This window comes from Oncorhynchus tshawytscha, linkage group LG18 (genome assembly GCF_018296145.1).
Source record: "Oncorhynchus tshawytscha isolate Ot180627B linkage group LG18, Otsh_v2.0, whole genome shotgun sequence".
Lineage (NCBI taxonomy): Eukaryota > Metazoa > Chordata > Actinopteri > Salmoniformes > Salmonidae > Oncorhynchus > Oncorhynchus tshawytscha.
Genome location: NC_056446.1, coordinates 30905277 through 30922749, shown reverse-complemented (window position 1 = coordinate 30922749; position 17473 = coordinate 30905277). Strand labels below are relative to the sequence as shown.

The window sequence follows — 17473 nt, the reverse complement described above, 5'->3', positions numbered from 1 at the left end:
CAACCGTCTCTCTCCTCTCCTGTCAGGTACACGGCGTATAGTTTCCGCGGAGCCGAGGATCGCCTCCCCTACGACAGCATGCTCCACCTCAACGACCAATCAGGGTCCAGACACTGCAGCACCAACCGTCAGGACAGCATATCAAGGCACGGCTCCACCCAGCGCCTGGAGCGCAAATCGCAGCACAGCAGCATCAAGGACCTTAGCAACATCACCCAGGCCATTCAGAGCGCCCCCGGCAACAGAATCCACAGAGTCCTAAAGGAGAATGGAGCCACTGCCTGAACTACCCCCTAAACACGACCCTGTAGCTAAAACCCATGCCATCCTTTAAAATACACAAGTGTCTAGGCCTAGAGGTGGATGTTGATGTGGGACTGGGCATACTAGATCTTTGTGTGACAGTTTGAGAGTAAGGAGACTGTGGAAACAGGACATACTGCATGGTTGTTTGATAATCATACCTCAACATGTCCCCTCACTCAGCCTCACTAAACAGCACTGATAAATGAAGATAGCGGACAGTGTAACATGGACCTGCACCAATAACACTGAAGAAACAATATTCTTGAATACAGAGTAGTTTCTCCAATGCTGTTTGTTCTCTGTTCTGGAGTCAGCTCTAGGTAAAAGACGGAGCGCAGGGATCAGTTTCACGTGGAAGATATTTTTAAGAGCTTCTTATCTATCGGCACGTTCCACTACTCAGGGAGGGATGAATCTAAGGATTTTAGAATCTAGATCGCTCCATTATCGGTCGCCAAAGCACTCTTTAAAAGCCAAGACTTTATTCTTATAGACCACAATGTTTACCTGTACGAGAACTATTGTAGACTGGTCTCAAAAACCACGGTTCTACTTTGACACGTCTATTGTTTTCATTGCACTTCTGTTAGAGGTACTGTAAGTGAGGAGTAGGGCCAGGAGTCTGTCCTATTGATGAATGAGCAGTTGTGAAGTGAGAGGCTGTATTGTATAACAGCGGACTTAAACTCCAGTCTCATAGGTAGAATATGATAGTCTTCTTTTCCCTCAGAATTAGAATCAGTTGTATTGTTCCTCCCCTTCTATGAATTGTATAGATGCATGTAAACCAGAACTTCTTCTAGTAATGGCAATGTGAATAGATGTACATTTGTTCTTTTTTTTAATAAACTCTTCTCATGGGAAATCTGTAAGTGGATCTGTGCCCTAGCCTGGAAGCCAAACAATGGTGAATCAGGCTATATGTCCCCTCCCGAGGAAAGAAAGGAAATCAGGACACGAACATCAGTGAAGCCGTATTTGTAACAGCCCTCTGTTTTATTGAAATACATCAGAGTCAGGTTAATATAATGAGCTCTCTCTTAATGAGCCAGTTTCCATACATTATTTGTTTGACCTTACACCTTAAATATTTCTGTGCAAAAAGAATCTACATCACCTGTAGTGGGTATCCTCAGTAAAACTCCCCACCGTTCAAATAAAATGAACAAGTCAAAATTAAAAACTAATCCAAAACAAAAAAATGATTACATCTATAACATGCAAAACTGTACAAATTATTACAAAGCTATCCTAGAAAAAAAAGTGTAATGTGATATGAGAGAGCTAAATAATATAGAAGGAACTTAAGACCTCACTGAAATGCAAAGGCGTTTTCTTAAAAACAAATATGGTTAGCATGGTGGCACCTCAGCCTCAAACTACTGCCTTTCACCTCTCTTCTCATCCTCGATTCAAAACACTTTGCTGATTTGTTCGACCCTTACACCTAGTCACAGCTAACTACACTGCGACTAAATTGAGCTCTTATTTCCCAAGTATAGACTGTTCTGTCACACTCATTTCAATTGTTAGGATGAAAATAATCATTGGTCGTGACATTCCTGAGTTTTTTTTATTTTTTTAAAGAAGTGGGATGTACAATTTAAAGCCTGGTCTAAAATACTCAGACTAAGATATTTCCTCTTTCTCAGCAAATACATTCTACAGATAAGGTCCAGCAGATATGAATAGGGAGACCTGGTAGTTTAAAAGTAAATCTTAAGAGAGGGGAATAAGTTAAGTTGAGACGGTTGAGTAAAACCAGCTTAGCGAGACTGACTCTTCCAGAGAAATTCTTATTTTTCAACCTCAATATAAAATGTTTTTCAAAAACACGTGGCATGAGCAGGCTAGAGATACATGGCTGTGTTTGACAAGGGAACAGAATAGAATTGTGGTTTAGGGTTAAGATTTAGGACTCCAATGGCAGGAATTTGTGTGTCATCTTTTTATACACTTAATGGGATAGCTGAAGATAACCTGCCATGTATACTACTTGGTACACCACAACCCACCCAAACACACTCCTAAACAGAAGGCCCATTTCAGCAGTAAGTAACAATTGTAATTCATTAAATGGTCTGTAACATAGAAACAATTCCTCATTAGAAAATATTTATTTTCCAGAATAAGAGTCCCCTCTCCCTTCCTCTTCAGAGATAAGAGGCAGTTGATCTAAGCACATGACCAATGCTCAGAAACAATACCAAGTCAATTATTGTTTCCGTTCGACACGTAAATATGATCGACACCATTGTGGTGTGCATTAGGATCAATTCCATTTCAATTCAGGTAAGTAAACAGAAATTCCATCTCCGAGAGGCATTGAGGAGAATTAGAATGGAACTTCAGTTGACCGAATTAAAATGTAATGGACCCCAGTTTTGGTCTACATGAAGGTGATTGCATTAGCAGACAGCAATACACAGATTACCAGTTGATAGTAAGAACGTAACAGAAATGACATGTTGGCCTTGTCACCCTAGAATTCTTTTACATTTTTAAACCTCCATTTTAGCCCAGCGGTGTCTGTTAATTCAAATCAACATCTCTTTACAATTGTATCGTCTCTTTTTTCCCCTAATCTATTGAAACATTCTGAAATATAAGCAAGGCTCTCTGAAAAATAATGAAGACTCAAGATTCAAGTCATTCTTTTTTGGTTATAACAAGCTTTCCAAAATCTCTCGTAGAAGTCAAAGGAACATATTTGAGGTTCACAGGTCAGTACCACAGGGAATCACTATCAGTTTGGAAATATACATCCCCCTCAACTGATCTAACTGTGGATCATAGTGGAAAGAGTGGAGGGGGAAACACCTGTGTGTCTAAGTGTGAATGCATCTGTGACTACTGGCTTAAAATAAATGCACATATTCACTCAACAGCACGGGTCCATGTGACCCATAACAGTTTCCTCAAACCCAAATCAAAATAACACTCGACGGTTTGTCTCATACATGAAATAAAAATAAGTTGTAAAAAAAATAATCTAAAAGCAATCATAAAAAGAACTGTGGTTTAAAATGGCTTTCGTGTGAATATAACCCCAAATCATTCTCAAAAAATAAAAAGGAATCCCAGATCTTCTCCCATCACGTATTTCTCTATTGTATTTCCCTTATATATTATTCTCTACTTTTAACTTATGTACATTGTTGTGATGGGAATCAGCTTTTTGTAATTGGTCGGTGGTTGGTCTATTACTGTACTTACGGTACTAGGTCTACACTACACAGATAATGGTCCCAGTTCAGTGGATGAGGTCAATGGCCATGTCATAAGGAAGTGGCAGAAGGAGCTGTGATGTCATCATAGAATGTTCGGTCTGCTTCTAAACGCTGCTGTCCCTAAGAATTCTAGAACATGAAGCACGTGAGGTCAGGGGTCAACCTAGAGTTAAAATACCCCTCATCATAGTTGTATTTTTTGCACTGCTTTACTGTAGCTTTTCACTGATGGTACAAACAAATGAAGTCACTGCACATATTTCACTTTCATGAGAAAAATAAAAATAAACATTGCTTTTTTTTTGTGAGCCTTGTATTGTCAATGGAATGACCCCTCTTCTTCTGATATTAACTACTGTTCCGGAAGAAAGCAAATGAAAGAAAGAGGAAACATCCTCTTTTTCTCCTCTGTGAAACATCCTGTTCTGATTAATAAATAAAAGGTGGTCCCCCCAAACCCAAAGGCTGCTATGTACACGTATCAAATGATCTGTTATTGTTCCATATTCATCCTCTTCTTCTTGTCGCTACTTGAGGTTTGTGTCTCTCTTTACAGGAGTTGGCAATTACATGGGGAGATACTCAACATGGGGCTAGTAGTGCTGTAATCAAAAGTACTTTCAATTAAACTTAGCGCTTCGCTTATTCTAGCTATCAGCTACAAAGCAGATGGAAGGATGTGTCAATTTTCATTCCTATTAAGTATGCCCCCTTCAAAAAAACACACACACAGGCGTCCACACAAACACACTTCGCACACACTCATACACGCATTAACTAACATATCTTCTCCTAGTATTTCCTTCTTGGTCAAACACTTCCTTTCCCTGTGTTTGCTTGTAGATCTCAGTTCCAGTCAAAGGTGAAGTAAGTGGGAGGGGCCTGTGGCAGCAGGTGCAGTTCCGTGGGCAGGGGATAGGCGGAGCCAGGGGAGGGGGGCAGTGAGGGTCAGGGATTGCAGCGGTGTGCTGTCTGTCACTCATGTGTCCCAGCCGGTCATGCGGTCTGTGCTCTCCAGAGAGAGGGACTTGGTCTTGTGGGGTGAGGCCGGGCTGGGGGGACTGCTGAATGTAGAACTGTTGGACGCCGTGGAGTGACGGGGTGAGTCAGAGTCCTGGAGAGAGAGAGGGAATAGGAGAAGAGGGAGAAAGACAGTAAGGGAGGAAGGGAGAGAGAGAGAGGCACTTAGATGTCATACTCTTCTCACAGCTAACCACAGAACAGGCTAAGGGTCACGTTCAGTAGACATGCAATGCTGTGAAACACAGGATGGGATACTACCTGAACTTGTCTGAGAAAAAGAAGGCCAATAGTTTATCGTTTAAAAAATGTTTTCTCCCATTCATGCCTACTGAACACAACTGATCCCTCCAATGAGTTCCAGTAAATCGAGGCTGGTCAACAAGTCCTCAGGGACCTGTGTGTGTGTGTGTGTGTCTCTGCTGATGTGGACATGGTGATATCACTTCATATCACATGGAGCGCTAGGCAACAAGGACTTAAAGCGCTAGAAACCTTCCACATCAACAGACAATGAGCAGCTTGATTGACCGGAAGTGACTGGCTGGAGCAAAGCACCTACATGAGGTCCGGTCTGCTGTCTACTACTACAGTACTCAGCAGTCAGTGGCAGTGGGCCCATTAAGTTCCAGCCCAGCTCAAAACACACCTGGTTCAAATAATCAACACATACAGTGCCTTCAGAAAGTATTCAGACCCCTTGACTAACTACATTTTGTTACGTTACAGCCTTATTCTAAAATGTATTCCATTGTTTTTTCCCCTCATCAATCTACACACAATACCCCCAAATGACAAAGCAAAAACAAGTTTAGAATTTCTTGCTAATTTATACAACAAAAAAACTGAAATATCACATTTACATAAGTATTCAGAACCTTTACTCAGTACTTTGTTGAAGCACCTTTGGCAGCCGATTACAGTCGGTTGGCACACAGCCCGGGATCAAACCAGGGCCTGTAGTGATGCCTCTAGCACTCAGATGCAGTGCCTTAGACCGCTGCGCCACTCGGAAGCCTTACAGCATCGAGTTTCTTGGGAATGACTCTACAAGATTGGCACATCTGTATTTGGAGAGTTTCTCCCATTCTTCTCTGCAGATCCTCTCAAGCTCTGTCAGGTTGGATGGGGACCGTTGCTGCACAGCTGTTTTCAGGTCTCTCCAGAAATGTTCGATTGAGTTCAAGTCCGGCTCTGGCTGGGCCACTCAAGGACATTGAGACTTGTCCCGAAGCTACTCCTGTGTTGTCCTGGCTGTGTGCTTAGTGTCATTGTCCTGTTGAAAGATGAAACTTCGCCCCCAGTCCGAGGTCCTTAGCACTCTGGAGCAGGTTTTCGTCAAGGATCTTGCTGTACTTTGCTCCATTCATCTTTGCCTCAATCCTGACTAGTCTCCCAGTCCCTGCCTCTGAAAAACATCCCCACAGCATGATGCTGTCACCACCATGCTTCACTGTAGGGATAGTGCCAGGTTTCTTCCAGATGTGACACTCGGCATTCAGGCCAAAAACTTTAATCTTGGTTTCAATCAGCCCAGAGAATATTGTTTCTCATGGTCTGAGAGTCTTTAGGTTCCTTTTGGACAACTCCAAGCTGGCTGTCACGTGCCTTTTACTAAGGAGTGGCTTCCGTCTGGCCACTCTACCATAAAGGCCTGATTGGTGGAGTGCTGCAGAGATGGTTGTCTTTCTGGAAGGCTCTGTCAGAGTGACCATCATGCTCTTGGTCACCTCCCTGACCAAGGCCCTTCTCCCCCGATTGCTCAGTTTGGCCGGGCTGCCAGCTCTAGGAAGAGTCTTGGTGGTTCCAAACTTCTTCCATTTAAGAATGATGGAGGCCACTGTGTTCTTGGGCACCTTCAATGCTGTAGACATTTTTTGGTACCCTTCCCCAGATCTGTGCCTCGACACAATCCTGTCTCGGAGCTCTACGGACAATTCCTTCGACCTCATGGCTCGGTTTTGCTCTGACATGCACTGTTGGACCTTATGTAGGCAGGTGTGTGCCTTTCCAAATCATGTCCAATCAATTACATTTTCCATAGGTGGTCTCCAATCAAGTTGTAGAAACATCAAGGATGATCAATGGAAACAGGATGCACCCAAGCTCAATTTCGAGTCTCATAGCAAAGGTTCTGAATACTTATGTAAATAAGATATTTGTTTTTTAATTTGAATAATTTGCAAACATTTATAAAAACCTGTTTTTGCTTTGTTATTATGGGGTATTGTGTGTAGATTGCTGAATTTTTATTTTATTTAATCCATTTTAGAATAAGGCTGTAATGTAACAAAGTCAAGGGATCTGAATACTTTCCGAAGGCACTGTACCATTGGTCTTGAAGCTATACCACAATTAGTTTATCACGATTGTGTGTGTGTGTGTGTGTTAGTGCTGGGGTGGAACAAAAGCCTGCATACATTGTTGGTCCTCCAAAATGATATGCCATGCCTACTATAGTACAGTGTAATGTCGTGGACAGCATTGAGACACTAGTTAGGGAAACCAGGTTTGAGAGCGTCTCCCTAGTAGGGTTTCAATACTCCAGTAACTTTCCAAATCGACAGGTTTTCCAGAAATGTCCTGCTCATTTCATCCTGATTCAGGGAATCTTCCAACTAGGATATCTGGAAAACCTGGCAATTTTAGGATAGTGAAGGGAATTTTTTCAACACTTTGAGGTAGAGTGAGGGAGTTGTTTCTCACAGAGGAAACAGTTGTTTCACAAACAATGTTTCACTTCTATGGCTATTTCTACAGTAGGCTTCGGCTGTATGCGCAACAACTGTCCACAGGTACCGTAATGGCCTATGAGAGAGGAGAGCCACAGTATCCATAGAATATTCCTGATAATCAGTCAGAACAGACACTAATGGTTATGATCAGATACATGGGTTGGGTTTCCACAGGGTTAGTATAGGGGGTAGACCACAGGGTTAGTATAGGGGGTAGGCCACAGGGTTAGTATGGGGGTAGGCCACAGGGTTAGTATAGGGGGTAGGCCACAGGGTTAGTATAGGGGGTAGGCCACAGGGTTAGTGTAGGGGTAGGCCACAGGGTTAGTGTAGGGGGTAGGCCACAGGGTTAGTGTAGGGGGTAGGCCACAGGGTTAGTGTAAGGGGTAGGCCACAGGGTTAGTATAGGGGTAGGCCACATGGTTAGTGTAAGGGGTAGGCCACAGGGTTAGTGTAAGGGGTAGGCCACAGGGTTAGTGTAAGGGGTAGGCCACAGGGTTAGTGTAAGGGGTAGGCCACAGGGTTAGTGTAAGGGGTAGGCCACAGGGTTAGTGTAGGGGGTAGGCCACAGGGTTAGTGTAGGGGTAGGCCACAGGGTTAGTGTAGGGGTAGGCCACAGGGTTAGTGTAGGGGTAGGCCACAGGGTTAGTATAGGGGTAGGCCACAGAGTTAGGATTAGGGGAAAGCCACAGGGTTAGTATAGGGGTAGACCACAGGGTTAGTGAAAGGGGTAGGCCACAGGGTTAGTGTAAGGGGTAGGCCACAGGGTTAGTGTAAGGGGTAGACCACAGGGTTAGTATAGGGGGTAGGCCACAGGGTTAGCATAGGAGGTAGGCCACAGGGTTAGCATAGGAGGTAGGCCACAGGGTTAGCATAGGGGGTAGGCCACAGGGTTACTATTAGGGGTAGGCCACAGGGTTAGTATAGGGGGTAGACCACAGGGTTAGTATAGGGGGTAGGCCACAGGATTAGTATAGGGGGTAGGCCACAGGGTTAGTATAGGGGTAGGCCACAGGGTTAGTATAGGGGTAGGCCACAGGGTTAGTGTAGGGGGTAGGCCACAGGGTTAGTGTAGGGGGTAGGCCACAGGGTTAGTGTAGGGGGTAGGCCACAGGGTTAGTGTAAGGGGTAGGCCACAGGGTTAGTGTAGGGGGTAGGCCACAGGGTTAGTGTAGGGGTAGGCCACAGGGTTAGTGTAAGGGGTAGGCCACAGGGTTAGTGTAAGGGGTAGGCCACAGGGTTAGGGTCAGGGGAAGGCCACAGGGTTAGGGTCAGGCCACAGGGTTAGTATAAGGGGAAGGCCACAGGGTTAGTATAAGGGGTAGGCCACAGGGTTAGGGGAAGGCCACAGGGTTAGTATAAGGGGTAGGCCACAGGGTTAGGGTCAGGGGTAGGCCACAGGGTTAGGGTCAGGTGTAGGCCACAGAGTTAGGGTCAGAGGAAGGCCACAGCGTTAGTGTAAGGGGTAGGCCACAGAGTTGGGGTCAGGGGAAGGCCACAGCGTTAGTGTAAGGGGTAGGCCACAGAGTTGGGGTCAGGGAAGGCCACAGCGTTAGTGTAAGGGGTAGGCCACAGAGTTGGGGTCAGGGGAAGGCCACAGCGTTAGTGTAAGGGGTAGGCCACAGAGTTGGGGTCAGGGAAGGCCACAGCGTTAGTGTAAGGGGTAGGCCACAGAGTTGGGGTCAGGTGAAGGCCACAGGGATAGTGTAAGGGGAAGGCCAGAGGGTTAGGGGCAGGCCACAGGGTTATGTCCCAGGGTTAGGGTTATGTCCCAGGGTTAGGTCCCAGGGTTAGGGTTAGGTCCCAGGGTTAGGGTTAGGTCCCAGGGTTAGGGTTAAGTCCCAGGGTTAAGTCTTAGGGTAAGGGTTAGGTCCCAGGGTTAAATCTTAGGGTAAGGGTTAGGTCCCAGGGTTAGTGTTAGGTCCCACGGTTAGGCCACAGGGGGAGAATATGGAAACAGACAAAACATGCAGGGTAGAGGATGGTGACACACTATTCTGAAAACCAATTCAGGAACCTAAGAGCGGAGCCACACTAGAGCAGGCCAGGGGAGAGGGGGACGAGCAACAACCCTCTAGCCAGAGACAAGGGGGGGGCAGGGCATCTGTGACATGGCCATCAGATGCTGATAGGGCTGAAATGGTGCAGTGGACAGGAGGGGGACTGATGGTTCACGACTGTGTGTGTGTGTGGTTGAGGATACAGTGTGTCTGGGTTGGTTGTATGTGTATGGGTGCTGACATTACCTTCATCTTACTAAGCAGGGTCCTTAAAGCCCTTTTCAGATCAGGGGTCTTCTCCGATGGTGAGACCGCCTGCCACTGCAGAGGTAAGAGTTACAGACTCAGCGGCCCAGCCCAGAGAACAACATGCTGGGGCTGGGGGAGCGTAGAGGAGAGGGCTGGGGGGGAGTGAGATGGGGGCAGGCACAAATCACGATGGAGCCAGCCAGGTATGAGGAACAGTGGGGGTGGTACAGTAGATAGTCAGCCAGGTCTGAGGGAGGGTGGTACGGTAGACAGTCAGCCAGGTCTGAGGGAGGGTGGTACGGTAGACAGTCAGCCAGGTCTGAGGGAGGATGGTACGGTAGACAGTCAGCCAGGTCTGAGGGAGGGTGGTCCGGTAGACAGTCAGCCAGGTCTGAGGGAGGGTGGTACGGTAGACAGTCAGCCAGGTCTGAGGGAGGGTGGTACGGTAGACAGTCAGCCAGGTCTGAGGGAGGGTGGTACGGTAGACAGTCAGCCAGGTCTGAGGGAGGGTGGTACGGTAGACAGTCAGCCAGGTCTGAGGGAGGGTGGTACGGTAGGCAGTCAGCCAGGTCTGAGGGAGGGTGGTACGGTAGACAGTCAGCCAGGTCTGAGGGAGGGTGGTACAGTAGATAGTCAGCCAGGTCTGAGGGAGGGTGGTATGGTAGACAGTCAGCCAGGTCTGAGGGAGGGTGGTACGGTAGACAGTCAGCCAGGTCTGAGGGAGGGTGGTACGGTAGACAGTCAGCCAGGTCTGAGGGAGGGTGGTACGGTAGACAGTCAGCCAGGTCTGAGGGAGGGTGGTACGGTAGACAGTCAGCCAGGTCTGAGGGAGGGTGGTACGGTAGACAGTCAGCCAGGTCTGAGGGAGGGTGGTACAGTAGATAGTCAGCCAGGTCTGAGGGAGGGTGGTATGGTAGACAGTCAGCCAGGTCTGAGGGAGGGTGGTACGGTAGACAGTCAGCCAGGTCTGAGGGAGGGTGGTACGGTAGACAGTCAGCCAGGTCTGAGGGAGGGTGGTACGGTAGACAGTCAGCCAGGTCTGAGAGAGGGGGTTGGTATGGTAGACAGCCAGGCCAGAAGAGGGAGCCAAAGGCAGGATGGCTAGCTAAGGCTAGAATCACTGTTGGAGGATGGCTAGATGCTTGAGGTAAAAATTGCTCTTAATCACAGATCTAGGACCAGATTATTATACGCCAAATCTAACCTGAACCATTAGGGGGATGAAGAACTATCTGACCCTGAATCCGTTGTTAAGGGTGAATTGTAGATACATCTGGCTGGGTGGGTGGTTGAGGCTGCGGGTGGGAGAGGAGAGGCCATGTGCAGATAACCATAGGGGGTGGCTGGGGTCAGGATTGGGTAGGGTAGGGGGCCGATTGAGTTCCCTGTGAGGGGCTGTGATGGGGATAGCATGCTGGTGCCAGGAACCAATCGGATTGAGGAAGGGATGGGATGAGGCGAAGGGCGAGAGGCACGAGAACACGGAGGCTGGGTGGTGGATGTGGTGGTGGCAGAGTTATGGGGAACACTTTGATATGTATATGTTTGATATATTCTATATTATAGAACTTCCACGTCATTGGTCACCAGCTAGAGTATTTTTACTCTCTGTGTATTGATATGGCACCATTTCTCACCTGAGTGATCCGTGTCATATTTAGAGCAACTGTGCTCAAATGATTCATTAAACGTTGTTTCAGACCCATCCATTTAACTATCACAACCAAAATACAACTCAGAACACTACGAGATATGACTGATCAGAACAACTTCAAGTCCTAATGGCATATCATATGAGACATTCAGCCGATTCAACACAATTCTACCCAATTGTTAGTAGTTTAGTTTTATTAGCCTTAATCAAGTGCACTTCACCCAGGCACCCTAGGGAGGGAGTACACTAGGCTGGTCACATACCTCTCTGTCGAATTGGGAGAGGGGTGCGTCGCTGCAGCCGTCCATTCCCCCTCCGGAGGACAAGGAGCTCTCGGAGGGAGAGGTCATGGTTTGGCGCTTAGAGCTGTAGCTACCCCCAGAGAGCTCTCTCTTCAATGCACTGCCGTTCTGAGATGACGAACCTGGAGAGAGAGAAAAATAAAAAGGGATGGGGAAGAAAGAGAGGAATGGGGAGAGAGAGGGACAGAGAGAGGTAGGAATGGAAGAGAATCATTTGTATCAGTCAATACAATACAAATGCATTTAAATCTACTTTCCATTTTTCATTAGTAACAAGCACACCATTTCACTACCCAGTCCTAGATTTATAACAATGCTTTTTTAATCCCCTTTTTATTATACAATATTTCTTTATCAAGCCTACTAGCCTAGTGTGTTTGGTAGTGTGGTACTTACGGATGCCCAGTCCACTGCTGGCGCTCATGGACCGTCCCGGCTCGGCTCTGTTCTTAGTGATGGAGGGGATGGACACGGAGCCACTGAAGCCTGCAGCACGACTCTCCTGAACACGCAAGTTCTGCATTAAGACAGGAGAGGACAGAGACCGATGGGGACAGAGACAGACAGATGAGCACAGAGACAGATGAGCACAGAAGATATATAGATTATGGAGATGAAAACACAAAGACAGAAAAATGTGTGAATACACACATTCACATAATGATACAAATATGAACACATATGCATACATACAACAATTTATAGAGATGATGACCACACATATTGACATTAAATCACAAACGACAACAAACATACAAACACAGATAAAACAGGAACAAATACAGCAGAAATAGCAGAAATATAAATGGACACACTGTAGTGGTCTGTCTTACCACGGGCAGACTGATCTGGACTGTAGTGGTCTGTCTTACCACGGGCAGACTGATCTGGACTGTAGTGGTCTGTCTTACCACGGGCAGACTGATCTGGACTGTAGTGGTCTGTCTTACCACGGGCAGACTGATCTGGACTGTAGTGGTCTGTCTTACCACGGGCAGACTGATCTGGACTGTAGTGGTCTGTCTTACCACGGGCAGACTGATCTGGACTGTAGTGGTCTGTCTTACCACGGGCAGACTGATCTGGACTGTAGTGGTCTGTCTTACCACGGGCAGACTGATCTGGACTGTAGTGGTCTGTCTTACCACGGGCAGACTGATCTGGACTGTAGTGGTCTGTCTTACCACGGGCAGACTGATCTGGACTGTAGTGGTCTGTCTTACCACGGGCAGACTGATCTGGACTGTAGTGGTCTGTCTTACCACGGGCAGACTGATATGGACTGTAGTGGTCTGTCTTACCACGGGCAGACTGATATGGACTGTAGTGGTCTGTCTTACCACGGGCAGACTGATATGGACTGTAGTGGTCTGTCTTACCACGGGCAGACTGATATGGACTGTAGTGGTCTGTCTTACCACGGGCAGGTCTTTACAAAGCAGACTGATATGGACTGTAGTGGTCTGTCTTACCACGGGCAGGTCTTTACAAAGCAGACTGATATGGACTGTAGTGGTCTGTCTTACCATGGGCAGGTCTTTGAGAATCTGGATGCCGTCTCCAGGTCCCATGTGGGCCACGTGGTTGAAGTTGGTGGGGTTGGAGATCAGCTTGTTCCTCATCTCTGGGTCTCTCAGCATCTCCCTACAGAAGGGACACACACACAGATCAGCTGACTGAATGCCCCTGTGGAGAGTGAAGGAGAAGCGTCTATGGTGTACTATGTAGGGTGTAATAGTGTACATCCTCTGCTGCAGTCTCTCATTCCCTGGGTCTCTGAATAAGAAGCATCTATAGTGTGTACTATGTAGTGTGTACTATGCAGTGTCATCTATGTAGTGTGCAGTGTGTACTATGTAGTGTTTACTATAGTGCATTCAGAAAATATTCAGACCCATTGACTTTTTCCACATTCTGTTACGTTAGTCTTATAATGGATGAAATTGTTTTCCCCCCCTCTCATCAATCTACACACAATACCTCATAATGACAAAACAAAAACAGGTTTTTAGACACCAAAAAAAATGAAATATCACATTTGCATAAGTATTCAGATCCTTTACTCAGAACTTCGTTGAACAACCCTTGGCAGCGATTACAGCCTTGAGTCTTCTTGGGTATGGCTCACACCTGTATTTGGGGAGTTCCTCACATTCCTCTCTGCAGATCCTCTCAAGCTATGTCAGGTTGGATGGGGAGCATTGCTGCACAGCTATTTTCAGATCTCTCCAGAGATATTCGATCGGGTTCAGGCTCTGGCTGGGCCACTCAAGGACATTCAGAGACTTGTCACGAAGCCATTCCTGCATTGTCTTGGCTGTGTGCTTAGGGTTGTTGTCCTGTTGGAAGGTGAACCTTCGCTCCAGTCTGAGGTCCCCAGCTCTGGAGCAGGTTTTCATCAAGGATCTCTCTGTACTTTGCTAAGTTAATCTTTCCCTCGATCCTGACTAGTCTCACAGTCCCTGCCACTGAAAAACATCCCCGCAGCATGATGCTGCCACCAACATGCTTCACCGTAGGGATGTTGCCAGGTTTCCTCCAGATGTGACGCTTTGCATTCAGGCGAAAGAGTTCAATCTTGGTTTCATCAGACCAGAGCATCTTTGTTTCTCATGGTCTGAGAGTCTTTAAATCAAATCAAATTGTATTTGTCACATACACATGGTTAGCAGATGTTAATGGGAGTGTAGCGAAATACTTGTGCTTCCGACAATGCAGTAATATCCAATGAGTAATCTAACCTAACAATTACCTTATACACACACACAAGTGTAAAGGAATGAATAAGAATATGTACATAAAAAAATATATGAATGAGTGATGGTATAGAACGACATAGGCAAGATGCAGTGGATGGTATAGAGTACAATATATACATATGAGATGAGTAATGTAGGGTGTGTAAACATATAAAAGTGGCATAGTTTAAAGTGGCTAGTGATACATCACATAAAGATGGCAAGATGCAGTAGATGATAAAGGGTACCCTTTTTTGGTACCCTTCCCCGTGGTAAGACAGACCACTACAGTCCATATCAGTCTGCCCGTACAGGATATACATATCATATGAGATGAGTAATGTAGGGTATGTAAACATTATATGAAGTGGCATTGTTTAAAGTGGCTAGTGATACATTTATTACATACATTTTTCCATTATTAAAGTGGCTGGAGATGAGTCAGTATGTTGGCAGCAGCCACTAAATGTTATTGATAGCTGTTAAACAGTCTGATGACCTTGAGACTGAAAAACGTCTGTCTCTCGGTCCTTGATTTGATGCACCTGTACTGATCTCGCCTTCTGGATGATAGCGGGGTGAACAGGCAGTGGCTCGGGTGGTTATTGTCCTTGATGATCTTTTTGGCCTTCCTGTGACATCAGGTGGTGTAGGTGTCCTGGAGGGCAGGTAGTTTTCCCCCGGTGATGCGTTGTGCAGACCTCACTACCCTCTGGAGAGCCTTACAGTTATGGGCGGAGCAGGTGCCGTACCAGGCAGTGATACAGCCCAACAGGATGCTCTTGATTGTGCATCTGTAAAAGTTTGTGAGTGTTTTTGGTGACAAGCCAAATTTCTTCAGCCTCCTGAGGTTGAGGACCTATTGGGGCGGTAAGCAAATTGCAGTGGGTCTAGGGTGTCAGGTAGGGTGGAGGTGATATGGTCCTTGACTAGTCTCTCAAAGCACTTCATGATGACGGAAGTGAGTGCTATGGGGCGGCAGTCATTTAGGTCAGTTACCTTAGCTTTCTTGGGAACAGTAGCAATGGTGGCCCTCTTGAAGCATGTGGGAACAGCACACTGGGATAAGGATTGATTGAATATGTCCGTAAACACACCGGCCAGCTGGTCTGCGCATGCTCTGAGGATGCGGCTGGGGATGCCGTCTGGGCTTGCAGCCTTGCGAGGGTTGACACGTTTAAATGTTTTGCTCATGTCGGCTGCAGTGAAGGAGAGCCTGCAGGTTTTGGTAGTGGTCCGTGTTAGTGGCACTGTATTGTCCTCAAAGTGAGCAAAGAAGTTGTTTAGTCTGTCTGGGAGCAAGACATCCTGGTCCGCGACGGGGCTGGTTTTCCTTTAATAGTCCGTGATTGACTGTAGACCCTGTCACATACCTCTCGTGTCTGAGTCGTTGAATTGAGACTACTTTGTCTCCATAGTGACGCTTAGCTTGTTTGATTGCCTTTCGGAGGGAATAGCTACACTGTTTGTATTCGGTCATGTTTCTGGTCACCTTGCCCTGATTAAAAGCAGTGGTTCGCGTTTTCAGTTTTGCGCGAATGCTGCCATGAATCCACAGATTCTGGTTTGGGAATGTTTTAATAGACGCTGTGGGTACGAGCTAATAAACCCGCTCACCGAATCAGCGTATTCATCAATGTTGTTGTTCGCCGCAATGCGGAACATATCCCAGTCCTCATGATCGAAGCAATCTTGAAGCATGGAATCCGATTGGAGGGACAGCGTTGAACAGACCTGAGTGTTTTAGTTTCTGTCTATAGGCTGGAAGCAACAAAATGGAGTCATGGTCAGCTTTTCCGAAAGGAGGGAAGTCCTTATATGCTTCGCGGAAGTAAGAATAACAATGACCTAGGGTTTTGCCAGCCCTGGTTTCGCAATCGATATGCTGACAGAATTTAGGGAGCATTGTTTTCAGATTAGCCTTGTTAAAATCCCCAGCTACAATAAATGCAGCCTCAGGATATGTGGTTACCAGTTTACATCGAGTCAAATGAAGTTTGTTCAGGGCAATCGATGTGTCTGCTTGGGGGGATGTATGCGGCTGTGATTATAATCGAAAAGAATTCTCTCGGTAGGTAATGCGGACGGCATTTGATTGTGAGGAATTCTAAGTCAGGTGAACAGAAGGACTTGAGTTCCTGTACGTTGTTATGATCACACCACGTCTCGTTAATCATAAGGCATACACCCCAGTCCTTCTTCTTAGCAGAAAGATGCTCGTTTCTGTCAGCGAGATGCGTGAAGAAATCAGCTGGCTGTATCGACTCCGCTAGCGTGTCTCGAGTGAGCCATATTTCCGTGAAACAAAGAACGTTACAGTCTCTGATGTCTCTCTGGAAGGCTACCCTTGCACGGATTTCGTCTACCTTGTTGTCAAGGGACTGGACATTGGCGAGTAGTATGCTCGGGAGCGGTGCACGATGTGCCCATCTATGGAGCCTGACCAGAAGATCGCTCCGTCTGCCTTTTCTACAGCGTCGTTGTCTTCGATCGCCGGCTGGGATCCGATCCATTGTTTTGCCTACCACCCAGGACAATGGATCCGCTTCGGGAAAGTCGTATTCCTGGTCGTAATGTTAGTGAGTTGACGTTGATCTTATATCCAATAGTTCCTCCCGACTGTATGTAATAAAACCTAAGATAACATTGGGTAACAATGTAAGAAATAACACACAAAAAAAAATATATATATATATATATATACTGCATAGTTTCCTAGGAACGACAAGCGAGGTGGCCATCTCTGTCGGTGCCGGAAGTGTTTGGTTCCTTTTGGCAATACAGCAGAATGTTGTGCGTTTTACTGAGGAGTGGCTTCCATCTGGCCAGTCTACCATAAAGGCCTGAATGGTGGAGTGCTGCAGAGATGGTTGTCCTTCTGGAAGGGTCTCCTATCTCCACAGAGATAGGAGACCCACTTGGTCACTTGGTCACTTCCCTGACTAAGGCCCTTCTCCCCGATTGCTCAGTTGGCCACGCGGCTAGCTCTAGGAAGAGTCTTGGTGGTTCCAAACTTCTTCCATTTAAGAATGATGGAGGCCACTGTGTTCTTGGGGACCTTCACTGCTGCAAAAATTTTTTGGTACCCTTCCCCAGATCTGTGCCTTGACACAATCCTGTCTTGTGGCTCTACGGACATTTCCTTCGACCTCATGGCTTGCTTTTTGCTCTGACACACACTGCCAACAGGGGGATCTTATATAAAGCAGGTGTGTGCCTTTCCAAATCATGTCCAATCA

The 17473-nt window shown here is 46.6% G+C and overlaps 2 protein-coding genes across 8 annotated transcripts in view; one reads left to right on the top strand and one right to left on the bottom strand.

Annotated features, from left to right (window-relative positions):
* The window catches only part of LOC112217861 (frizzled-3-like), a 38160-nt gene extending 36703 nt beyond the window's left edge, over positions 1-1457 (top strand). The window contains exon 10 of the mRNA XM_042300938.1: positions 27-1457. Within this exon, the coding sequence (XP_042156872.1) occupies positions 27-285 (259 nt within the window). The 3' untranslated portion in view covers positions 286-1457. The remainder of the gene's footprint in view (positions 1-26) is intronic.
* LOC112217992 (serine/threonine-protein kinase MRCK alpha-like) overlaps positions 1270-17473 on the bottom strand; it is a 112383-nt gene continuing 96179 nt past the window's right edge. For 4 of the 7 annotated variants that reach the window (XM_042300932.1, XM_042300933.1, XM_042300931.1 and 1 more), the window contains 5 exons: positions 13023-13140; positions 11893-12013; positions 11458-11618; positions 9538-9612; positions 1270-4650 (listed from right to left, as the gene is read on the bottom strand). In XM_042300932.1, coding sequence (XP_042156866.1) covers positions 4516-4650; positions 9538-9612; positions 11458-11618; positions 11893-12013; positions 13023-13140 — 610 coding nt within the window. In that variant the 3' untranslated portion in view covers positions 1270-4515. The remainder of the gene's footprint in view (positions 4651-9537; positions 9613-11457; positions 11619-11892; positions 12014-13022; positions 13141-17473) is intronic. The other 3 variants (XM_042300935.1, XM_042300937.1, XM_042300934.1) reach the window with 2 other exon arrangements.